This window comes from Phocoena phocoena, chromosome 2, assembly GCF_963924675.1.
Source record: "Phocoena phocoena chromosome 2, mPhoPho1.1, whole genome shotgun sequence".
NCBI classification, from domain to species: Eukaryota; Metazoa; Chordata; class Mammalia; order Artiodactyla; family Phocoenidae; genus Phocoena; species Phocoena phocoena.
The window spans coordinates 154101067-154124441 of NC_089220.1; the positions used below are offsets into that span (position 1 = coordinate 154101067).

Sequence of the window (23375 nt, forward strand, 5' to 3'; positions counted from 1 at the left end):
GGATACTTCTAATCTGAATTTGGAACTGTTGAGTAGCTCTCATTCATCTTGATCTTTAAAATACACCACCAGCACACCGCTGTCTGCTTTTGCTTCTCTTCCCTCCCTCCTCCCTTCTGGTGCTTGAGTATACTGTTACAGCATACGTAGTCCAGGTTATATTTTTGCTACCAAGCTCCCTAAATGAGGACAGATGTTCTGTACCTTTAGGTAATCAGAATAACCCTGAATACATAGTTACTGTTCCTGCCTTATACATGGTACCAGACAGGTGCTGACACTCCAAGCAACCAGGTATTCTAGAGTCATTGGGTGATCCCTGTTTTGTGTTAATGTGAACCTCGATAATTAACCAATTTCTGTAATGATTTTCTTGCTTTTAGTGAGAATACGACGATCGGGTTCATTCTCCATTGTGGTTTGGTGACTTTTTGAAAATGCTAATTCCTGGTATACTTATTAGTCATAGACTTTTAAATATTCTTTTCTCTACACTATTGTTATTTTGAACCGGAGTTACTGTAACATCAGGTCACTACTATGCAATCTTGTATTCTGTTTCTTTATTTCCTTTGTCTTTCTGACACACGTTTATTGAGCACCACTTATGATCTGAGTTCTGTGCTACATGTCGGAGACATAGGCTTACTTAGACACAATCCTTGCCCCTAAGGTGTGTTAAAGGGTGTCGAAATGTCAGTAAAAACAAACTGATGGTATTTGTTCCTTTTTAAAAAAATGCTCTAAAGTTAAAGCAAGTATCAGAAGTTACTATCAATTCAACAAATAATGCATTTGAAAATTTCCCTAAGGTAACGATTTGCCAGAGCATTCAGAGGCAGAAGTTTCTGTATGCATTGTATTATACATTAAATAATGTGTGTATACACTGAAAGCAGTGCACGGTATAGGTATAGGCAGTAAATGCAAAAGGAATACGGTGAAGGAGAGACACATGTACACTCTGGGTTCCAGGGCAGGATTCACTGGAAAGATGAGATTTGAGTTGAGCCGTGAAGCAAGGTTGTATAATGTAGGGAGCATGTCAGGTAGAGAAAAGCATAACCTGAGATAACCAAGTGGGAGTAAGTGAGATGGCCAGCTTGGCATATGTAACCAGTTCATTTGGAAGGTGCTAGAGGATGAAGTTAAATGGAGCGAGATCAGATTAGGGAGGGACTTAACAGAGAGAGAAATTACAACGTGGTAGGAAACACTGCATACTCTTACGAAGGGGGATTGTGTGATTAAAGTGATGCTTCAAGACAGTTGTGCTGTCGGTTAAGTGCAAGAGAGGCGCAAGGTGGGAGAACTTGAAACTAGGCTGAGACAGTGAGAGTAGGAAGAGAGAGAAAGGAAAAATTCTGAAAGCCGGTAGCCAAAAGGGTGCAGGGGGAACACCAGAAGGTCTTGGGTTGAAGTTGCAAAAATGTGGAAGAATTCAAGAGGACCACATTTTTAAGACTGAGAAAAGAATACTGCTTTTAATAAGAATCAAAGAGTTGAAATGCCTGTCTGTCATTAAGGGAAAGAATGAGTATTCATTTTATTTATCCTCTCTTTTTTCTACGTCAAAGAAGTAACCCATACTTGTATAAAAATTCAGACTACAAAATCTTTGAAGTTAGAAACGAGTCTTCTGCTTCAACTCTGCCCTTCCCCTGTTCTGCAGCTTTCAGCCCCATAAACTGTTACAGTTGGATGTATATCCTTCCAGAAGTTTCCTTGTGTGGGTGTGAGCAAACGTGTCTAATTTTTATGAACTTCGGATTATTCTTTTCCATTTTACATCATGATTTAATTTCAGACAAACTGAGTTTGGCGTGATCATAGGAGATTATAGTTAAAAAAATAAGCTATTTATTGGAAATCTGGAACTGGAATTTTCATAGAAGTTTTAAAAGATGTAGAGACCTTAAGTTCTGCTAAGGGCAGGCAGAGGAGAAACTTCCTTTTGTAAAGAGAATCTCACTATATCTAATGTTTTATCATTTTATCTCTACCCATTTTATACGGTGTCTTCTAAATACATTTAAATTTTACATGTAAATTACCTTTATGGTCTAAGCCCTTTCAGCAGATTTTCTTGGATTTAAAAAATTGATTCAGTGGTATAATTCATTCAACAAATGTTTATGGAGTGCCAACTATATGCCAACCGCTGTTGTAGTTTCCAGAGTTGTATCACTGAGCAGTAGAGAAAATGGAATGGACATTTACCTAGCTCAGCATTCTATCAATACTTATTTGATAAAATATAATAATAGTAATATTTATTGGGCATTTACTTTGTGTTAGCCACTGTTCCAGGTGCTGTTGTTCCAGGTGCTGTTCCAAGTTACTTTTGACATTAGTTCTGTACTGGCTGATTATTAGTATGAATTGTCTGTGGTGTTCTGGTTGGTTGTCAGATCATATTTAAAATTGACTTTCAGAGTCAACTTTCTAATATTTAAACAATATGATAGTCTATTGAAAATCTATTCAATTTTTTCCAGTGACTGGGTCTTAAGTATATAGTATATTTGATTCTGAGCTGCATATTTACCTAATACTTTTTTCTTAATATTTTAAAAAATATTCATGGAATTTGCTTAAAATAATTTGCTTTGCTTTTGACTTTGTTTCAGATGGCCGGACAGACCCAATTTTGGATGATGTTGGTGAAGCTTTCCAACTTATGGGGGTTAGTCTTCATGAACTAGAAGACTATATCCACAACATTGAACCTGTCACTTTCCCACATCAAATTCCTTCATTTCCTGTTAGCAAGAACAACGTACTTCAGTTTCCTCAACCCGGAAGTAAAGATGCAGAGGAAAGAAAAGAATACATCCCTGATTACATGCCACCCATTGTGTCTTCTCAAGAAGGTCTGTGGGGTTGTTTGTTTCTCGCGCATATATTAGTAACTATTTTAACGGGTTTTTAATCTTCTTAGGTTTCCTAACTGAATTACATAAAAAGTTATGCTAACATATAAATTCTAGAAATGCAGTAAAAATATTGTAATACTACTTACAAATTATTCTAACCTTTAAGCCAACAAACTTGCAGCGGGCCTCACCAGGCAGAGCCATGGAATCAAGGGTATGTCTGATGAGGCTTTGATTTCCTTTGTAAATTTTAAGTAGGGGAGGACAGAATGTGACCACAGAGAGAAGTCTGTCAAAGATGTATTTTATGAGAACGGGATATTAAGTAAATGAGAAAGCCTTTGAAACATAAAGAAAATTGGGGTAGGTCTCCTCCTTCCCCCCTTATTATAAATGTGAGTTGGATAATACTGGAAACAGTGAGTGAGTGAACATTCACTAATATTATGCAGATTTATCTATTTATCTGTATTTTTTTTTTTTTTTTTTGGCCACGCTGTGTGGCTTGTGGGATCTTAGTTCCCTGACCAAGGACTGAATCTGGGCCATCAGCAGTGAGAGCATGCTATCTGCATTTTTGTGATGAGTAGAAATGTTTATGTTTGGTCATATAGAATTTTTATTGTAAAATAATACCTAATCAGGCACAGTAGTCAATCCAAGCAGAGTTCCTTTTTTCCTGCATGATTTTACATGTTAATCATTTAGGTTCACTAAGATTCTAAAGAGATACATAGTAATTTGTGGTCTTTAACGCAGGTACAGAATATTTTTTCTCGTTAAAAAATGGAAAAGCTGAAATTTATTTTTTAAAATTCTAAAGCCATAGATGTGCTTCAGGATAATGCCAATGATGGCAGAAATAACTTTCTAACCTTTTTATTGATGTACAGTTCAGTGGTATTAAGTACGTTCACATTGTTATGCTACCAACACCACTGTTCATCTCCAGAACTTTTTAACCTCCAACTCTGTAGCCGTTAAACAATAACTCCTTATCCTCTTAGCCCCTGGCAGCCATCATTCTATTTTCTGTCTATGAATTTGACTACTCTAAGTACTTCATATAAGTGGAATGCTACTTATCTTGTGTCTGGCTTACTTCACTTAGCATAATGTCTTCAAGATTCATCTGTGTTGTAGCAGGTGTCAGAATTTCTCTCCTTTTTAAGGCGGAATGATACCTCATTGTGCGTATTAAACCACATTTTGTTTATTCACTTGTTGATGGATACTTGGGTTGTTTCTACCTTTTGGGTGTTGCAAATAATACTGCTATGAACGTTGCAAATACCTGATTCCCTGCTTTTCAGTTCTTTGGGGTCTATACTCAGAAGAGGAATTGCTGTATCATATGGTAATTCTATATTTAATTGTTTGAGGAACAGCTATACTGTTTCCACAGTGGCTGCACCATTTTTCCTTCCCACCAGCAATTCCCGAGGGTCCCAGTTTCTTGTGGTTCATTTCTTCTAATCTCCAATTGCACTTTAATAACATTTTGAAGTGTTACTTACTTGTTTCAGAGACTAGCTTTAGACATGAAAGAAGTTGTTTTACAATCTGTGTGTCAGTGTTTCCTCATCTGAAAAACTGGATGAACACTGGCCCTAAGTTGTAGAGATTTATCCTGGGTTGGTGCGTGGCCATCAGACACTCTGGATCTCGGGGCAGCGGGCTCTACTGAACAGTGCTGGTGCTGTAATCAAATGTGCTGAGGTGAAGTGCTGTGTTCGTGCTTGGTGATAGGCACCATGGGTGTGGAAAGAACTCGCTGTAACCTTTTGGAAGGTTGTCATAGCTTTCTGGTTTGAGTCCCTTAGAAAAAGACTCTGCTTGACAGCTTAGCACTTTTCTGCTTAAAGTTCTTAGAGATTTAATCCTGACTGAAGGCAGCAATCAGTTTCACCAGTAAATGTGATACAAAGGGTGCCTTCAGTAAATGTTCTTGAACTCAATTCAAGTAAACATTGTTTATAGAATCTTGCCTGTAGAGTTTCCTTGTTTCTCCTTTTCTGGCCTAATGGTACATGAACAGCAGGACTTGGAAATCTCCACATGCATCTCAGTCATCCCCACCTTTCCCTTAGTAGCTGCTAAAAATCTGTCTCCTCCCCACCTTTGAATTTATTTGTATTTGTAGCCTTTATTACCTTGGAGGAAATCTTACCGTTTGTAGCTCCCTATGTAAAGTCATTCTCTTTAAACCCCTCATTCCCCAATGTCAGTGGTTTTGATCTTAGAAACTTATATTTATTACAGCATCTCTAAGCATATATTTATTTACTTTAAAAATATAACAAATACGTTTCAATATTAAAATTATCAAAGGAGGGTTTCTTGGGCAGAGGCCTGCTAGTAGCTGTATTGAGAAGAACTCCATTTTCTCGTATAAACAGGTCATGACTGTCAGGTAGGCCTGGAATGTCCTTCTTTGCTGTTGTCATTGGATGTGATTTATTCAGCATCCTGGACCTCGTCATGAAAGTAGTGCTAAGTCAGTCCGTGATCTGTCCTCTTGTTCTTTAAGAATAGTCTTTGTATGGCTCTGAAATTTTTAGCTGAAAGGCCACTTAGAAGTACACAAAATTTGGAATTGTGCTAAGAAAACATGAATGGTAATCAAATGCTGGGGGGAAACTGAAGGCGTTACGTAGGAGGAAACTAAAGGAAAGGCACTGTATATAACTGGCACATCAGTGATCTCAGAAGGATATGAGTTTTATGTCAGTGGGTTAGACAGTGGTAATGTGTAATGGCCAAGACTCAGGTTCTTTATCAGTTGGCATGTGATTCAGTCGGAACTACTATCTTCCCCATGTAGAAAGTTTTAGTCCATTTTCTCGGTGCGCTTTGGAGCTTTCTAAATCTGTTTTGTAGTTTTCATTTCATTCTGTCTCTTGTTACACCTCCTGTTTAATAGTTATATTGTTTAATTTTTTTCTAGTCTTTTTGAAAATTTGAATCCATATTTGATTAATCTCAGTTCCTGGTTCACATACAGGTTCATCTCTGGTCCATGTATGGCCTGCATTTATTCATTTAGAGAGTTATTTAATTATTTTTAATAGTGTAATAAGCCCTAATGAACTCATTACTCAAAACCAAGGCTAGGACTTTGATTATAATCTATGCTTAACCCTTTTGTTTCATTTTTATGACACAGTGAAATTCTCTCCAAGTGATACAGTTATCATGTTTAAATACTGCCAAGGAAATGTGACTGAGATAGTAGATTTTTGCTGGGTAGTGAAGGAAGTATGAAAAAGAATTCAGTGATTTTAGCTAGTGACTTCTGTCTGAAATTACAATAGTAAATTTTTCAGTTTCTCTTCTGGATTATTTGAAGCAAAACTTGAATCTTATTTCAAGTTTTCTTCAATAAAAATTATAAACATTTTAAGAGGAGAATTATGTAAGCCTTGACCACTTCTCTTTTCAGCTAACACTTAGGGATTTTCTAAGGAGCAGAGATATTGCTGATTCATACGATATGCATATGGTTCATAAGGATGTAGTATTGATAGGCAGTACGATAAGATGCTTATCCAAAACTTTTCCCCTTATTCATGGAAAAGGACATAAAATACAGTCCTGTGGTTACCATTTTTTAATATAGCCACACAAGTCAACTTAATAAATCATTTACAACCTGACGTCTTTTTTTCCACAGGCACAGCATGTTAGAAAGTATCTAGTATTCTGGTTAGTGGTGCACAGTGTGGTACAGACATGAATAGCTTTGATAATAACACCTGTTCACCAAGCTTTTTATTTTTTTATTTTCGTAAGAGCCACGGACACGGTCAGACTTTGGTCATAACATTTTGTTCGCAAAGTTCTGTCATGGGACTACCCTCTTATCAATCCTTTGACTTGGTTCTCGTCAAAAAAGCGTGTGAACGTCTTCTCCACGCACAGCAGTCTAAGTCGTCTGGTGGGGGTGGAAGCCTAGAAGGCCTGAAGGGGCAGCGGGCTGTAGTAGAAGCTTGGACTTCATGGAGCTGTTCAGACATGACTCAACTAGTTACTGAGTTTACAGTCTCACCAAGTCACTTTACTTTTCCGAACGTCATATCCATCCTCCATAGGATAGGTATAATACCTGCCACGTGAGCGATGGTGAGGACTAAGTGAGAGATTTTGTAAGACATTTATATAGAATAGTACGGTGCTGAACGCGTAGGACACGTAACAATGAATGTCCCATCTCTCTTCCTCTTTTTTTTTTAAAAAATAAATTTATTTGGGCTTCCCTGGTGGCGCAGTGGTTGAGAGTCCGCCTGCCGATGCAGGGGACATGGGTTCGTGCCACAGTCCGGGAGGATCCCACATGCCGCAGAGCGGCTGGGCCCGTGAGCCATGGCCGCTGAGCCTGCACGTCCGGAGCCTGTGCTCCGCAACGGGAGAGGCCACAGCAGTGAGGGGCCCGCATACCGCAAAAAAAAAAAAAAGAGAGAAAATGCACTTTTTATTTTTATTTTTTAAAATAAATTTATTTATTTATTTTGGGCTGTGTTGGGTCTTTGTTGCTGTGCGTAGCCTTTCTCTAGTTGCAGTGAGTGGGGGCTACTCTTCGTTGCAGTGCGCAGCCTTGTCATTATGGTGGCTTCTCTTGTTGCAGAGCACAGGCTCTAGGCATATGGGCTTCAGTAGGTAGGTGTGGCACGGGGGCTCAGTAGTGTGGCACACAAGCTTAGTTGCTCCACAGCATGTGGGATCTTCCCGAACCAGGGCTCGAACCTGTGTCCCCTGCGTTGGCAGGCGGATTCTTAACCACTGTGCCACCAGGGAAGTCCTGCTTCCTCACTCTTGAGGAAGTTGCTTTTCACTTGAAAGACAATATACATTTGTGAAGTGACTTGGCAATAAGAGTAAATCTAAAACAATGTTAATCACATGCTTAGGGGCTGAGGGAACACAAACTTAACAGCTGGGCTAGGGTGTGTGCTTGATGGAAGAGCTCTCTGATTGTCAGCCCTGTGAAGATGGTGTGGGAGGAGATGAAGTAGAAGGCATTCCTGCCCGTTGTATCTGATTAAATGTTTACAAGTGAGACCTCTTTGAAGTATTTTATAAATGCACGTCTTGTGTAGACTATTCCAGTTCTGTTGGCCGGTACCCAGTGTGTTTCACCAAGAACATTCTCCCGCCAGCCTGTCATACGTATTTTCATATTCACAACAGTAAAAAATTTTTCTTCCCTGTTTTGTTGTGCTGAGGAATGCGTGAAAAATAGCATTCTCTGCCAAAGTCATTGTTTGGTTCTCAGAGTGTGTTCAGTAGTGTTCAGGTGGTCTGTTGATCTGTCCATAATATTTGACAAAGAAAAAATAAATAGAAACCATTTACTCTGCTTTATTTATTGCAGAAACTTACCAACCTCAACCTAGCAAACTTGGTAAAGATACTGTGATGTTGCTACTTTTAGGGTTTTTATTCCTAAAATATTTTAAATTAACTGTATTTTTTTTTTTTTTTTTTTTTTTTTTTTTTTTTCAGTACGCGGGCCTCTCACTGTTGTGGCCTCTCCCAATGCGGAGCACAGGCTCCGGACGCGCAGGCTCAGCGGCCATGGCTCACGGGCCCAGCCGCTCCGCGGCACGTGGGATCTTCCCGGACCGGGGCACGAACCCGCGTCCCCTGCATCGGCAGGCGGACTCCCAACCACAGCGCCACCAGGGAAGCCCCAACTGTATTTTTTAGAATAGTTTTAGGTTTACAGAAAAATTGAGAATATAGTACAGAGGGTCCCCTTATATCCTGTACCCAGTTTCCTGTAGTGTTAGTATGTTATATTTAGTATGGGATGTTTGTTATAGTTAATGAGCCAACGTCGATACATTATTATTAACTAAAGCCCATTATTTTTGGTTTTTACCTAATATCCTTTTTCTGTTCCAGGCTCCCATCCAGGATACTCATTACTTTAGTTGTCCTGTCTTAGGCTCCTGTTGGCTGTGACAGCTTCTCACTTTCCCTGTTTCTGATGACCTTGAGAATACTTTTGAGAAGTATTGGTCAGATACATTATAGATGCCCTTCTGTTGGAATTCGTCTGAGGCTTTTCTCATGATCGGACTGGAGTTATGAGTTTTGGGGGAGGAAGACCACAGAAGTAAAGTGCCATTTTCATCACATCATATTAGGGGAACATCCTGTCAATGTGATTGATCAGTATTGATGTTGACCTTGGTCACCTCGCCGAGGTAGTGTTTCTCAGGTTTCTCCACTGTAAAGATACCCTCTTTCCTGCTTCCCACACTGTCATCTTTGGAAAGAATTCCTTACACGTAGCCCACAGTTAAGGAGCTGGGAGTTACACGCCCCCTCTTTGAAGGTGGAGTATTTCCACCTTCAAATTAAACTCTTCTCCAGAAACTATTTGAAATTCTTCTCAATTTGTCTCTTCTCCCCCAGGGCTTATATTATGAAGCTCTTTTATTTATTTGTTTGTTTGTTTATTTATTTATTAAATATTGTTTTGTGTGTAGTTTTTTAAAAAAATATTTATTTTTTATTATTGTTTATATTTTATTTATTTCGCTGCGTTGGGTCTTTGTTGCTGTGCGCGGGTTTTCTCTGGTTGCAGCGAGCGGGGCTACTCTTTGTTGTGGAGCTCTAGGCACCTCGGCTTCAGTAGTTGTGACACGGGGGCTCAGCAGTTGTGGCTCACGGGCCCTAGAGTGCAGGCTCAGTACCTGTGGCTCACGGGCTTAGTTGCTCCACAGCATGTGGAATCTTCTGGGCCAGGGATCGAACCCATGTCCCCTGCATTGGCAGGCGGATTCTTAACCACTGCGCCACCAGGGAAGTTCTATTTATTTATTTGACTGCGCTGGATCTTACGTGCGGCACGCAGGACTTCTGTGGCCACGTGCGGGATCTTAGTTTTGGTATGCAGTATCTAGTTCCTGACCAGTGATTGAACCCAAGTCCCCTGCATTGGGAGCATGGAGTCTTAACCACTGAACCACCAGGAAAGTCACTATGAAGCTCTTTTAAAAGATAAACATTTATATGTTCAAAATAATTAACAAAAGTAACACAAGCATGTTGAAAAAAAAAGAAATATTGCCTAAGTATATTCAGTATAAATCGAAAGGTCCTCGTTATTTTCCTTGTACTCCCATTCACCATGAATAACATTGTTTAAAGTATGAATCCTTGGGCTTCCCTGGTGGCGCAGTGGTTGAGAGTCCGCCTGCCGATGTAGGGGACGTGGGTTCGTGCCCCGGTCCGGGAAGATCCCACATGCCGTGGAGCGGCTGGGCCCGTGAGCCATGGCCGCTGAGCCTGGGCGTCTGGAGCCTGTGCTCCGCAACAGGAGAGGCCACAACAGTGAGAGGCCCGCGTACCGCAAAAAAAAAAAAAAGTATGAATCCTTCTAGATCTTTTAATAGGAAGTGTTTTGACTCCTTAGACTCAAGGATATGTGTCTTTTTCAATCCCTACCATTTATTTCTCAAGCTACTGCCATCTGACTTCTCCCTCCATCCTTTTCTTGAAGCAGCTCTCACTGAGATCCCAAGTACTGCCTAACTGGTTGACTTAAAGGAAATTTTTATCCTTACTGATCTGTTTTTTTCTGGGGGGGTGGGTATAGCTTAGTGAATTATAAAGAAAATACCTTTTAACCATCTCCCAGTTCAATGCATAAAACTTTACCAGCCACCCCAGAGCCCTCCATATGCCCAGCCCCTCTTCCCTCCCTCCAGTGTCCTCACTTTATAGCACATACTGCTTTTCTTTTCTTTATAGTTCTGTCAATCAAACATGTATCTCTAGATACTTTAATTTCTTTACATAGCCCCTCTTTTTCCTTTACATGTCTTTTAAAGTTTCTTTTAATCTACAGGTCCTCCCTGTAATTCCCTGCCCCCACCAAATCCCTTTTTTTCCTTACAGTGTATTCGTAGAGGAACCTGGGTGGTTGGACTTACAGTATTTCCCACAGTCCGGATTTCGCTGACTGTGTACTCATGGTGCAGCACAATGTGCTTCTTGGAAATTGGCAGCAAGAATCTGAGGATTGATCAGTACCTCTGGCAAGATAGATGCAGGGTCACTTTCCTTCATCAGGAGGCAAATAATGTCTGGTTTTCACTTTTTTTTCTTTGGCTGTGTTGAGTCTTCGTTGCTGCACACAGGCTTTCTCTAGTTGCAGCGAGTGGGGGCTACTCTTTGTTGTGGAGCTCGGGCTTCTCATTGCGGTGTCTTCTCTTGTTGCAGAGCATGGGCTCTAGGCGCGTGGATCAGCAGTTGTGGCACGCGGACTCAGTAGCTGTGGCTCACGGGCTCTAGAGTGCAGGCTCAGTAGTTGTGGCGCAGGGGCTTAGTTGCTCCGTGGCATGTGGGATCTTCCCGGACCAGTGATCCATGTGGGATCTTTCCGGACCAGGGATCGAACCTGTGTGCCCTGCATTGGCAGGTGGATTCTTTTTTTTTTTTTAACATCTTTATTGGAGTATAATTGCTTTATAATGTGTTAGTTTCTGCTGTATAACAAAGTGACTCGGCTATACATATACATATATCCCCATATCCCCTCCCTCTTGTGTCTCCCTCCCACCCTCCCTATTCCACCTCTCTAAGTGGTCACCACCTAGAGGGGTGGGATTAGCAGGCGGATTCTTAACCACTGTGCCACTAGGGAAGTCCTAGTGGTTTTCACTCTTTTTGATACTAGGAGTTTCAGTGCTCAGTGCCTAGGTCTATTCATTCGTTGGGGTCATAAGGTACTGATAGTCTATCATTTTATTTTTATCTCATTCTTTAATTGGAATAATTTTATAAAGAAATCCTTTCCCTCATCTACTGTTTAGTTACTTAGTTCATACAGCAAAAGCAGGATAAATGCTTGGTTCTTTCATTTTATCTCCCTTGTCTTTAAGATAATGAACTGGTTCCTTGTCATTCATAGGTGACTAATTTTTTTTTAATATATCACTGTGAACTCATAGATTTAAAGATATTTGTTAGGTTTCTTTCATTACAATTCTTACCCTTATTGCAAACCAGATCTTCCCATCTTTTGGCCAGTGGAGGCTTCTTCATTGTGGCTTCTGAATCCTTTTGACATGATGCTAGTGGTCTCTGATGGTGCCCTTGCTACCTGGTGTCTCACAGTGTCCTAGCTCATCTTGTATATTCTTGTGCCACACTCGGAATCAGTCACTTTTCCAAGAAAGCCTTGGCTTCTGGGGAAATGGCATTTCCAGTTCACAATCTGGGCAGTTGGGGTACTTACTACAACTGAGTTGTCATTGTTTCTAGGCAATAACTAAATAAATGTCTATATCATGTATATACATACAGATGTGTGTGAATACATAGACAGACAGACAGATAATAGATAGGTGACCTCAGGAGTTTATACAGATATTTCCAATTCAAATTCATGACTCTGGGTGTTTTGCTTTTCATGTTATATCAGTAAATACTTTTGTCTCTAACAAGAATTCTGGTTCCCAGGGATAAAAAGAAGATGATAGAATTAGAACATTATCCATATCCTGGATTACACATACACTATTAAAACTGCCATTCATGATTCATGAAACAGGTAAAAATTTTGTTTTTGCTTATGCTATCCTATTACTCCTCACCCCCAGTTTTCTATGATTGTACCTTGTCAGACCATATAGCTGCTTTCTTGAGTTCTGTTACATCTTTTGAGTTTTCCTAATTTTGATTTATGCTCTTTCACGTCTTCTAGACCATCTTCAAATAGAACATTACAGTTTTCATCTGTTTTTTGAGTGTGTGTTTCTCGTGTACTTTCATTGTCTGTAGGGATGTTATTTTGGTATTTCATTTCCTTTTTCTTATAGAAATTGTGCAGGTGAATGTAGGTTTTCTGAACATCTGTAAGGAAGTTGAGGGTGGTTTTTCTAGCTTTACGTGCTCCCTCTTCTGCTGTTGCTGTGTAATGCGCAGACATAGCTTGCTTTCTGAGATTTTCTGTATCATTTTCTTCCAGCACTTGTATCTGGATCTTCTCTTTCCTTCTTGCCAGCTTGCTTTTCCTTTTCTGCTCGGCTATGACTCCAGGCCCAGCAAGTTTCTTCTCAGTGGGCTCTGTCCTGGGCAGAGGAGCCAAGGGTCAGGTTTGAAAGCTCGGGGGGCTTGACTCTTCCGCCCTCTACATCAATCACCCCCCACCCCCGCTTCCCCTGCCCCTGGAAGTGGCCAGACCTTCCCAGCCTCAGCCCCTCCTCTCGTGTGGCCTGCCTGTCTGGCAGTCAGCACCTGCTGGGGTTTTAAGGCTCTCCTTTTTCAGGAGAGTCTTCTTTCAGTCTCCCCGTTGCTTCTCACCGTTTGCCCTGGCAGATGGGTAGTACTCAGGGCTTGTGGCTCTTGGTGATTGGCCCTCACGCTCTGTGTTTTGGTGTCGAGGGGTGTACTCTGTCACCTCATTATAGTAGTTGCTCTATTTTTATGTGGCAATTTGGGAAGATCCCCAAACTGCGCTGCCACTGCAGCAGCTTTCTTGTAGGATTCCCTTTATTGGGCCTTCTTGCTGCATTGGTCACTGTTAGGCACCCCTTGAAACTCCTTTTCTTCAGTGACATCGTCCTCTCTTAGTTCTTTTTATGTGACTAATTCACTCTCTGTGCTTCCCATGGGCTCATCTCCCGTGGCTCTTCTACCTCCAGAATGTTGATGCTCCCAAAATTGTATCCTTGACCTGCTGCTTCCCACACTATACAGCGTTTCAGTGTGTGATCTTCTCTACTCTCCTGGTCTCACCTGTCATCTGGATACTGATGAGTCCCCAAATTGTCCCCTCATACAACACCTTTGAGATTCTATATCCAGGCCTCAGGCGGCCATTTCCACATTTCCCATAGGTACTTCACATTGGCACGTCAGGGGCTACACAGAGTATCTCACCCTTGATAATCTGTGTTATCTGTTTCTGTTGGTGGCACCATCTGATACCCAGCCACTCAAGCTAGACGTGTGAGTGTTGACTTTGGCCCATCCGCTCACTCTGTTCCTTCAGTCCCATAACCAATTCTGCTAATTTTCTTTCCTAAAAATTTCTAAAACACTACCCCAAAATTCCCTTTGTTTAAACCTTTATCTCTCTCCTGAACTATCCTTATCTTCCACGATCAGCTGCTAAATAAAACTTACGTCTATCCCATAGTGTCAAACACCTTATTGGCTCTCCACTGCTTACAGGTACAGTGCGTGCTCCTTGTTTCTCAAGGAAAACCAAAAATGTCTGTGGAGAGCAAGTTCTTTTTTTCATGCAAGATAATTATAGATTAAAAAAAATTTTTTTATGTAAATGTAATTTGATTTCCACTTGGGCCTCTTTTTTAAAAATATATTATTGTATTTAATTGAACATTTCCACTTTTTTTTATTGATTGCTCTTATTTATTTTTTATTTTTGGCTGCATTAGATCTTTGTTGCTGTGCGTGGGCTTTCTCTAATTGCGGCGAGCAGGGGCTACTCTTCTTTGCAGTGTGCGGGCTTCTCATTGTGGTGGCTTCTCTTGTTGCGGACCACAGGCTCTAGGCGCGCGGGCTTCAGTAGTTGCAGCACGTGGGCTCAGTAGTTGTGGCTCGTGAGCTCTAGAGCGCAGGCTCAGTAGTTGTGGCGCACGGGTTTAGTTGCTCCGTGGCATATGGGATCTTCCCTGGACCAGGGCTTGAACCCATGTCCCCTGCATTAGCAGGCAGATTCTTAAACACTGCATCACCAGGGAAGTCCCTAATTTAAAAAAAAATTTTTTTTTGTTTTAAATTTTGACTGCACTGGGTCAAGATAAATGTAGCTTTAATCATTCTAAAGAAAAGATGTTTATTCTTCCAACTTAGATTATTTACTAACTGAATAGAAGAGTGCTAATGAGGAAATTTGGACTGCTTTTAAGTCACTAAAATATCAATATTTGTTTATTTGAAAGTAGACATATAAAAGCTTGGCATCACATGGCAAATTTATAAATATTATTTCATTTAATCTAGAAACAACCCTAAGGGCAGATGCTGTTATCACTCCCACTTTACAGAGGAGAAATGAAAGTTCCAAAAAAAAATGTTTCAGTTACCTTGCCTTGCGTTACATGGTACATTGGGAGCAGGGCTGGATTCGGGTTTTGGTGATTCCGTTCAGTGCTGCGTGCGTGGATGCCCACAGTGTCAAGTCCTACACGGGGAAGTGGGATTGACGGTAGAGAGGAGAATAAGGCGTCCCCTCTCCCCACTCTTGGGCTTTCCTTCTGTGGTTGTTGGAAATCTCAGCCTGGGCAGGCCTTCCTGAGTGGAGCAGTACCGTCATCAAGCCCGTCTTCTCAGCGGACGGGCTTGCGGAAAGCGTCCTGGCCCCAAGTCCAGCCCAGTGGCCAGCCCTGCACTGGACCCTCTCAGGGTCTCCCCTCCTAACGTCCCAGGGCTGGGGTGCGAAGGTCTGGGCAAAGTTTATTCTGTGTATCCTAGGTGGTTACCTGGAGGCATCGTGTTTTTCTTAATCCTACAGCGTCTGAGCCTAAAGGTTACATCTGAAGTGATAATGAAGGGTTGATATGTGCTGACTTGTCTACGATGTTAAGGACAAATTTCTGAGCGTGAACCTATAGGGTCCTCATGATGAGACTTCTGTCTGCGTTTTCATATTAGTTTCATGCCCCTCATTGCTTCAGGCTTTAATCTCCAGAATCATTAACTTGCTTATGTTTCCCCAAATGAACCATGCACCTCCATATCTTTGCTCAGGTTCATCTGGAGTCCCCTCCTCAGCCGGGCTCCTTTAGACGCCATGTAATGTGTGTCTCCATCATCACCCTCAGTATGTCTTGTTCTAATGATTGGTTTTGCCTCCAGAACTTACACTGGTCTTGCTTCCTCTGCACTCTCTCTCCACTCCTCCTTTTGTACAAAACCTAAAGCCCTTTTACTCTACCTGAGTGGTCAGTTCGAGACACAGAGAAAGGTACTGACCGCTGTCCTTAGGGCAGTTTGTTCGGAATGCTGGGGAAGCTGTCTCAGAAAGTAGCTTGTCCAGAGTAATACAGCTGCTGAGTGACAGAGCTGGCCCTCGAGGCCCAGCATTGGTCTTAGCCCAGTGTCCTTTGCATCACTCATCACCCTGCTGTTATTCTCCAAGTCCAGGTTGAAACAGAGCAGGGTTTATCCTTGGGCTCTTCCAGTGTTCTTCTTTTCCTTTCAGATTGACTCCTTCAGTGCAGTTATTTAAAAAAAAAAAAAAAAAAAACACGTTTGGTAACATCTTATTTGATTCTTTCACTTGTGTGAATTTTTGCTTATTATTATTGTCCTTTGATATGGATTTTTACCTACAGCATAAGTTTTTAAATTAGGTTTTTTAAAAATATGGGTATCTTTTGCTTTGCATTCAGACTAGCAGAATCAGCCCTTAAGTAGAGGTGTATACATTTTACAATGGACAGTAAAAGTACCAGCACATGCTGATATGATAGACCACAGTTTATAGTGGACCAGGCCAAAATTCTCTTCCTTGTTGAAATTTTTTCCCTTTAATTTGTGTGGATTTATAAAAATCAAAGCACACTTCCAGTGTTATAATAAATAGTTTGTATGTTTCTAAATCAACAGAGTAATATCAAATGCCTTAGAAAAGTTAAGCATTTTGATATTTTACATACTACAACCACCAAATTTGTCTGTTTCTCCCTTCTAGGCATCCATACAGAAAAAAATATTTTGTCCGTTTTTATCAAATTTTAAAAATTTCGGAAGTTTAACATTTCTAATATCCACAGTTAGATTTCTTGGATTAAATTTCCCGTGTGTGTGTGTGTGTGTGTGTGCGTGCGTGGAGGGAGGGAGGTTGAGGGGAGTAGGGAGATAGTTGTTATACAGCTGACTTGGGTTAAGACCCCAACATTAGTGTTTTTATTGTAGTTAGGATTTATTCTATCTTGCTTTGCTGAATTTGAATCTTATCTGGGACAGTACAGTAATTGCATTTTATTTAACTAATTATCTGCTATGGCTACATAGAGATTTTCTGTTTCAGAGAGAATAATATCAAGTTATTTGCTTCAATTTAAATCGGTTATATATTTATCCTGTACCATCGGTGCTAAAGGCAAATTCAGAATCATTTTTTCATTTACTTATCAAGTAGCTATGGAGAGCCTACTGTCAACCCGGCATGCTGCTTATTTCTGGAGATACAGGGGTGAATGAAAATAGAAAGCGCCAACTCTGCCTTCCTAGAGCTTCTAATGATTTCAAATTATTTGAGATATTTACTTAGTGAGCGGTAAGGATGAGGGACTCGATGGCGGTTAAGTGGCCGGGATAAGATGATTCCATGAGTAAATTCTCATGGTAAGGAGGAGGATGGCCTCGAGAGAGAAGACCTGGAAAAGAGCCTGGGTGCGGCTTAGTGTGGCCACGCAAGGGGGAGCTGATGGGACCTGAATTCCGACTGTGGTGAAGCGATCAGAGGAAGGACCGGATTGGAGAGGTGCTGAGTGGACAGGATTGGGTGGTAGATAAATTATAGAGAGTGTGTTAGAGAGAGGAGCGGGGCTTCATGCTGGGGAGGCTGGGTGGTAATCTCAGCATCTAGGTGTCCTGATCTTAAACAGATTGGCCTGATCTGGGGATTAACCTTAGAATGGACTTTCTATCCCTCAGGCAATGCTCCAGCATAACCTGTATTTATTTTTTAAAAAGAGGAATCAGGTAGAGTTCAAGATTAAATAATCCGGCATGAACCTGGGATGCCGAGCAGACTTTGTTGTTTGTTAAGGGCAACAGATGCACTTGCTTTAAAAAAAAAGGCCGGGTTTGCATATTGTTATCATTGTCATTTTTACTAGTTTAATTTTAGGGCACCTGCTTTGTGCCAGGCCCTGTGCTCCATGTTGGGGGTGCAAAGGCTCTCCTTTCATTGACCTCATGGTGTAATGAGGATTCTTGAAGATGGCCCTGTTTGTCATTGTAGGATACTGAATTAATATGCTTTGAGATTTTAGAACAGAAACTGTTCAAAAACACCTCACGTTAGTTTTGTTACTAAAAGATTAAATATCAACCTTCAGTTTATTAGTTTAGGGCTTAAAGTTATAGATAACGCTCATGCTGTGATGCCTGTTGTTTGCTGTAGTCATGTGGTGTTTGACTGCCAAAAATTCTAGCTTGGTATTTCATTGGGGTTTGATGATTTAAAGCCTTTCTTTTTTTTTTTTTTTTGCTTTCTCCCCAATATTGTTATGTCTGCTCTTTCCTCTCCTAAGCCCCAGTTCCCACATTTGTAGAATGGAAATAGTAGCCTCCATAGGGTTGTTCTTATAAGTGAATGAGGGAATTCCCCGGTGGTCCAGTGGTTAGGACTCTATGCTTTCACTGCCATGGGCCCGGATTCAATCCCTGGTTGGGGAACTAAGGTCCTGCAAGCCACGTGGCATGGCTGGAGGAAAAAAAAGTGAATGAGATTAATATCATCTATTATTGTAAGTCTTCAACTTGGTCTTTGAGAGCAGGACCACATTTACAATTTGTTCCTGAAAATCTCAGCACCAAGTATGATGGTTGTCATACCATTATATCCTGAAGAAACACTTACAGTACTGTAAATGTACACGTTGGTAATAACATCCAGTCTAATTCTTTCTGATGTGAAAATTCTGGCGGTGTGTGAAGTGCTCGGCACAGAGTAGGTTCTCATCTGCTGGGGTATTTTACTGCCTTCTGGTTGACGGACTGTCCTGCCTTTCCTGTGTGAGCTGCACTGCCAGCCAGCTCAGGTCCACAGACTCACACCTGAAGACCACAGCATCACTCAGAATGTTACCTCGCTGGTTGGCTTTGAGAGAAATAGATTGAAGATGTGTGTGAATGTGCAAGTTGTTTGGGCCAGATCTTTGCAGCTATCTTTTATATTTCTGCATGTCTCTTTCATTGATTTTTGGTGATAGACTTTAATTTTACTGATCCACTTTCAATAACTTGTAATCAACTTTTTCTAACCCTTAGACATATTTAAGAATTTTATTTTACATAATACTTAAAGGTAGCTATTTGCATCTAATTTTACCACAGAAAAGAAGCAATACTTGTAATACTTTCTTTTTCTTTGTTGTGAGCCTTGTGATGTTACGTTACAGTGTTGATTAATTGTTGATGGTTTGTGCTAATACACTGCCATGTGCCCAGTTAACGCATTGATTGATTGTTTTTCCTGCATGTAATCAGACTTGGTTTAAAGTTATTATTCATTTTTATCAGGTATTATGTAGTAAAAATGTAATGTTTAAAATACGCTGCTAGTTCATAATGTTTAATTATCCACTTTATTCTTGCTGGAGACTTCAAATTCTGCAGTCTAAGTAGGAATATTGATTTCTTTTTTTTACTGTGGAAGGGATTACAGTTCAGTAGGTGGCACTCTTTCCTTTTCTGTTAGTGTTAATATCCAATCAAATGCCAAGAAAAGTTTTTAAAGTCTTAAGAAAAAGCATACAACTTAACCATAGATGGCTTGTTTTAGAAAGAAAAACAGCAACATTGTTAATAATTTAGTGTCTCTGGAACTTTGCTAGAGCAGTTACATAGGAATATATTTAAAATTTATTTTCCTTAAGGAAACTTTTGCATCTAGACAAGAATTTGCTTTATCATTTAGCAAAGGCCTATGTTATCCTTTCTGAGACTCTAGATTTTCTTTTCAAAAATTTGAAATTATTATCCATGAGTATCTACTTTTCCCTGCATGTTTTGATTTTTAAACATTATCTTCAAAGTCCCATTAGAAAATACTTTAAAAATGAACACTTTTTCCCCACTCTAACATAACAGTCTTCCTTATTTTTCAGTGTGCCCATCCCTTTTTCATTTATGAAGAGAATGTTTGGTTAATTGACATAGTTAATACAATTTTTAAACCCTTTTTAATTCAACAGTATTTATATTCTGCTTTTTTAAAAATAAATTTATTTATTCATGTATTTAATTTTTGGCTGTATTGGGTCTTCGCTGCTGCACTCGGGCTTTCTCTAGTTGTGGTGAGCGGGGGCTACTCTTCATTGTAGTGCGCGGGCTTCTCACTGCCGTGGCTTCTCTTGTTGTGGAGCACGGGCTCTAGGCGCGCGGGCTTCAGTAGTTGTGGCTCGCAGGCTCTAGAGCAGAGGCTCAGTAGTTATGGCACACGGGCTTAGTTGCATGTGGGATCTTCCCGGACCGGGGCTCGAACCCATGTCCCCTGCATTGGCAGGCGGATTCTTAACCACTGTGCCACCAGGGAAGCCCCTATGTTCTGCTTTTTTAACTTAACATTTTTGTCACCTCTTTTCCTTGTTCCTTTTATATTTACTCTTTTTTAAAGAATGTATCATAATTTACATAGCCATTGTCTTATTTTTAGAGACTTTTAATATTTTTCAGTATTACAATGTTGCATCGAGTATCTTTGTGCACGTTTTTCTTTTATATTATTTCTTTATGATAAATTCCCAGGGTAGGAGTTTTTAGGTCAAAGGTATAAACACATGTATGGTTTTTGACATGTGTTACACATTGCTTTTCAAAAGAATTGTATCATTTTGCGATGCCATAATAAATTTGTGATTATACCAATATCCTAGAAGTCTCACTGGAATTGAATTTCAAAGTATATGTATTTACAAACTTAGATTAAATACATTTGAGGGGGCATTTTGTTTTAAATTTTTTAGGTAAAAATTGGGAACTAAAACCAAAAATCTCCCACTGGAACATAACCACTATTATTACTGTGATGTAGTCCTCAAAGTAAGTGTGTGTGTGCGCCCGGTTAGTCGTGATAGGGTGTGTGTAAGCAACAATGTGTTTTGAGTAGGGTGCGGGTATGGAGGTGCTGCAAGTGTGTTAAAGATTTTGATTTGTGGTCCTTACTTAGTGAATATCCGTGAGTATATGCCTCATAGCAGTTAGGTGTTCAGCTACAGAGTGATGTTTGAGAGGTCTCATCTGAAATAAAAGATGAAGAATATTATTCCATGTTCCTAGATAGTCTTAAAACCATCATTTTATTTTATTTTATTTCTTGACCCCGCCACTCAGCTTGTGGGATTTTCAGTTCCCCGATCAGGGATAGAACCCGTGCCCTGGCAGTGACAGCTCGAAGTCCTAAGCACTGGGCCACCAGGGAAGTCCCTATGGCCATAATTTTAAATGACTGTACGATAGGCCATCCCTTAGTCTTGAAGATTTAGGGCTCTTCTAAGTTCTAACTTACATGAATACCACTGCAATATATGCTTTCATTCATGCAGTTTTCTCAATATTTCAGATTAGTTCTTATGATTGAATTTCGAAAGTTTAATTACTGAGTTAAAGACTATGGAAGTTAAAAGAATTTTAATGAAATTTCTCTTAAAATATTATATTAGTTTACAGTACTGCTAGTAATACAGAATACCCATTTTATTCCATCTTTCATTTAAAAGTGTTTCTAATTTAATAGATGATTTTATTTACATTGAAAATTTTTTAATTTTTCTGGTATTAACATTTAACATAATTTGAGAAAAAGTATTCTTAACCTTTGGTGTATTGTTAGAGTTGATTGGCTCTAATTTTTTTTTTTTTTTTTTTTTTTTTGCGGTACGCGGGCCTCTCACTGTTGTGGCCTCTCCCGTTGCGGAGCACAGTCTCCGGACGCGCAGGCTCAGCGGCCATGGCTCACGGGCCCAGCCGCTCCGCGGCACGTGGGATCTTCCCGGACCGGGGCGCGAACCCGTGTCCCCTGCATTGGCAGGCGGACTCTCAATCACTGCGCCACCAGGGAAGCCCGATTGGCTCTAATTTTGTTTTTGAGTTTTGAGCAGTTCTTACTGTCTGAAAGGATTGGCATTTCATGATTTTTATTCTTTCTTAGATGCTGTCAAAGCACAAAGAGAAAATTTATTTATTTTTTTTAATTGAATAAAACTCGTTCTGCCTTGCCATTACCATATGGGTCTATTGCACCCTTTTATAAATCTAAGTTACATTATGGGATCTTATGGATCATATTTTCCTGTATCTTGAAACATCTTGCTATTTTCTCATCATAGGTATTATGTTATTATGACTCATCATTACTCATCAGTTATTCCCAAATATGCTTTAAAAAAAAAGACTAATAAAATGGAAGAAGGATGAAATCACCTAGATAAGGATGATCCAATAGTGAAATAAATTGTCACCCTTCATTTTCTAATTTTGGGACTTTTTTCTAATTCTATATTCTGTTTCAAGAATGTATGTAAGAAGATGGGAAACATCATTGTTCTAGCTTACTTTTAGGGTTAATTGAACATAGTTGAAAATGCAGAATTTTTCATTTTCCCCTCGTAATGGAAAAGAGAAAAAACTGACATTTCATAATTTTTAGACAAATCACAAATAAATGCAGAGATAGCAACATTTCTAGCCTTGTTTTCACTATCCTTTTATTCATATTTCTGTAAATTATACATAAAAATAGCTTAAAAATATGAAGGTTCCATTGAGCCCAGATGTCAAATGGTAATAGCTATTTTTCCTGATATACTGAGGGTGAAAGTAAAAGTTATTTGTTGGATTTAATGGCACTATTACATTTTAACACTTCCTTTTTAGTGTGTAACCCTAATTATGTCTGACAGACACAATTGGGAATAGTTAGAAGGAAACAGTAGTTCTGGACCAATCAGCAATGGAATGGAAAACTCAGGAAGTCCCAGTGCCATGGTAAAGGAGAAAAACTCACTTTTCATTTCCTTTCATGTATGGTGTGTTCAGATTAACTTTAAAGGAGACTGAGGTGTAGGTTGGAAGATTTTGTCTGCAATTTTGTGTTACCTGTGTGTGGAGCCCATCTCAGCAGGCATCGCGTCGTCAACTCACAAACCTTGCCAAGTCCCCTGATAGTGGCTGGGTATCCTATTGCAAGTTAAATATGAAACAGGGAGGGATACACTTAGTTTTGCATTTAAAGGGTTTCTTAAAGTTCAACTTCAAGTGAAGCTGGTAGTGCCTTCATTTTTATTAAAGCTGGCTTTGTTGGGAAGGAAAGGATTGCCAGAACTGTCCTCTGTAGTATTACCAAAATTGCTTTGGGAAAAAATTTTTTTAAATGGCATAGAATTCTATACCTTTACATATCTGTGCAGTAGACATTGTAAGTCTTCTTACAAATACTGTGCAGTTGTCGAACCTGCCAAAGTGGTATTTAACCCACCGTAGCAGTAGAGCCTATCAGTAAACTCGTGTTTATAGTTTAACAAATATTAAATGTTTCAACAAATGTGTCATGGCAGCAGGTATTTTTTTTTGAGACTTTATTTTTTCAACCTTTCTAAACTTTAACAGCAAAAAGGTGTAATGCATGGTGAGTTTATATAACACCTTGAGGGACAAGAGACTAAATGCTGGATTTGATGAAACTTGGTGAAAAACAGCAGCACTTAGATGCCCTGACCTAGGTGCCACACGCTCTTCTGAGGGCTTTACACATACTAACTCATTTAGTCCTCATCATAACCC

General features: G+C 40.0%; 1 protein-coding gene across 1 annotated transcript in view; it reads left to right on the plus strand.

The window, feature by feature from the left end:
* The window catches only part of TAF3 (TATA-box binding protein associated factor 3), a 158418-nt gene that overhangs the window by 1556 nt on the left and 133487 nt on the right, over window positions 1-23375 (plus strand). The window contains exon 2 of the mRNA XM_065872440.1: window positions 2631-2873. Coding sequence (XP_065728512.1) covers window positions 2631-2873 — 243 coding nt within the window. The remainder of the gene's footprint in view (window positions 1-2630; window positions 2874-23375) is intronic.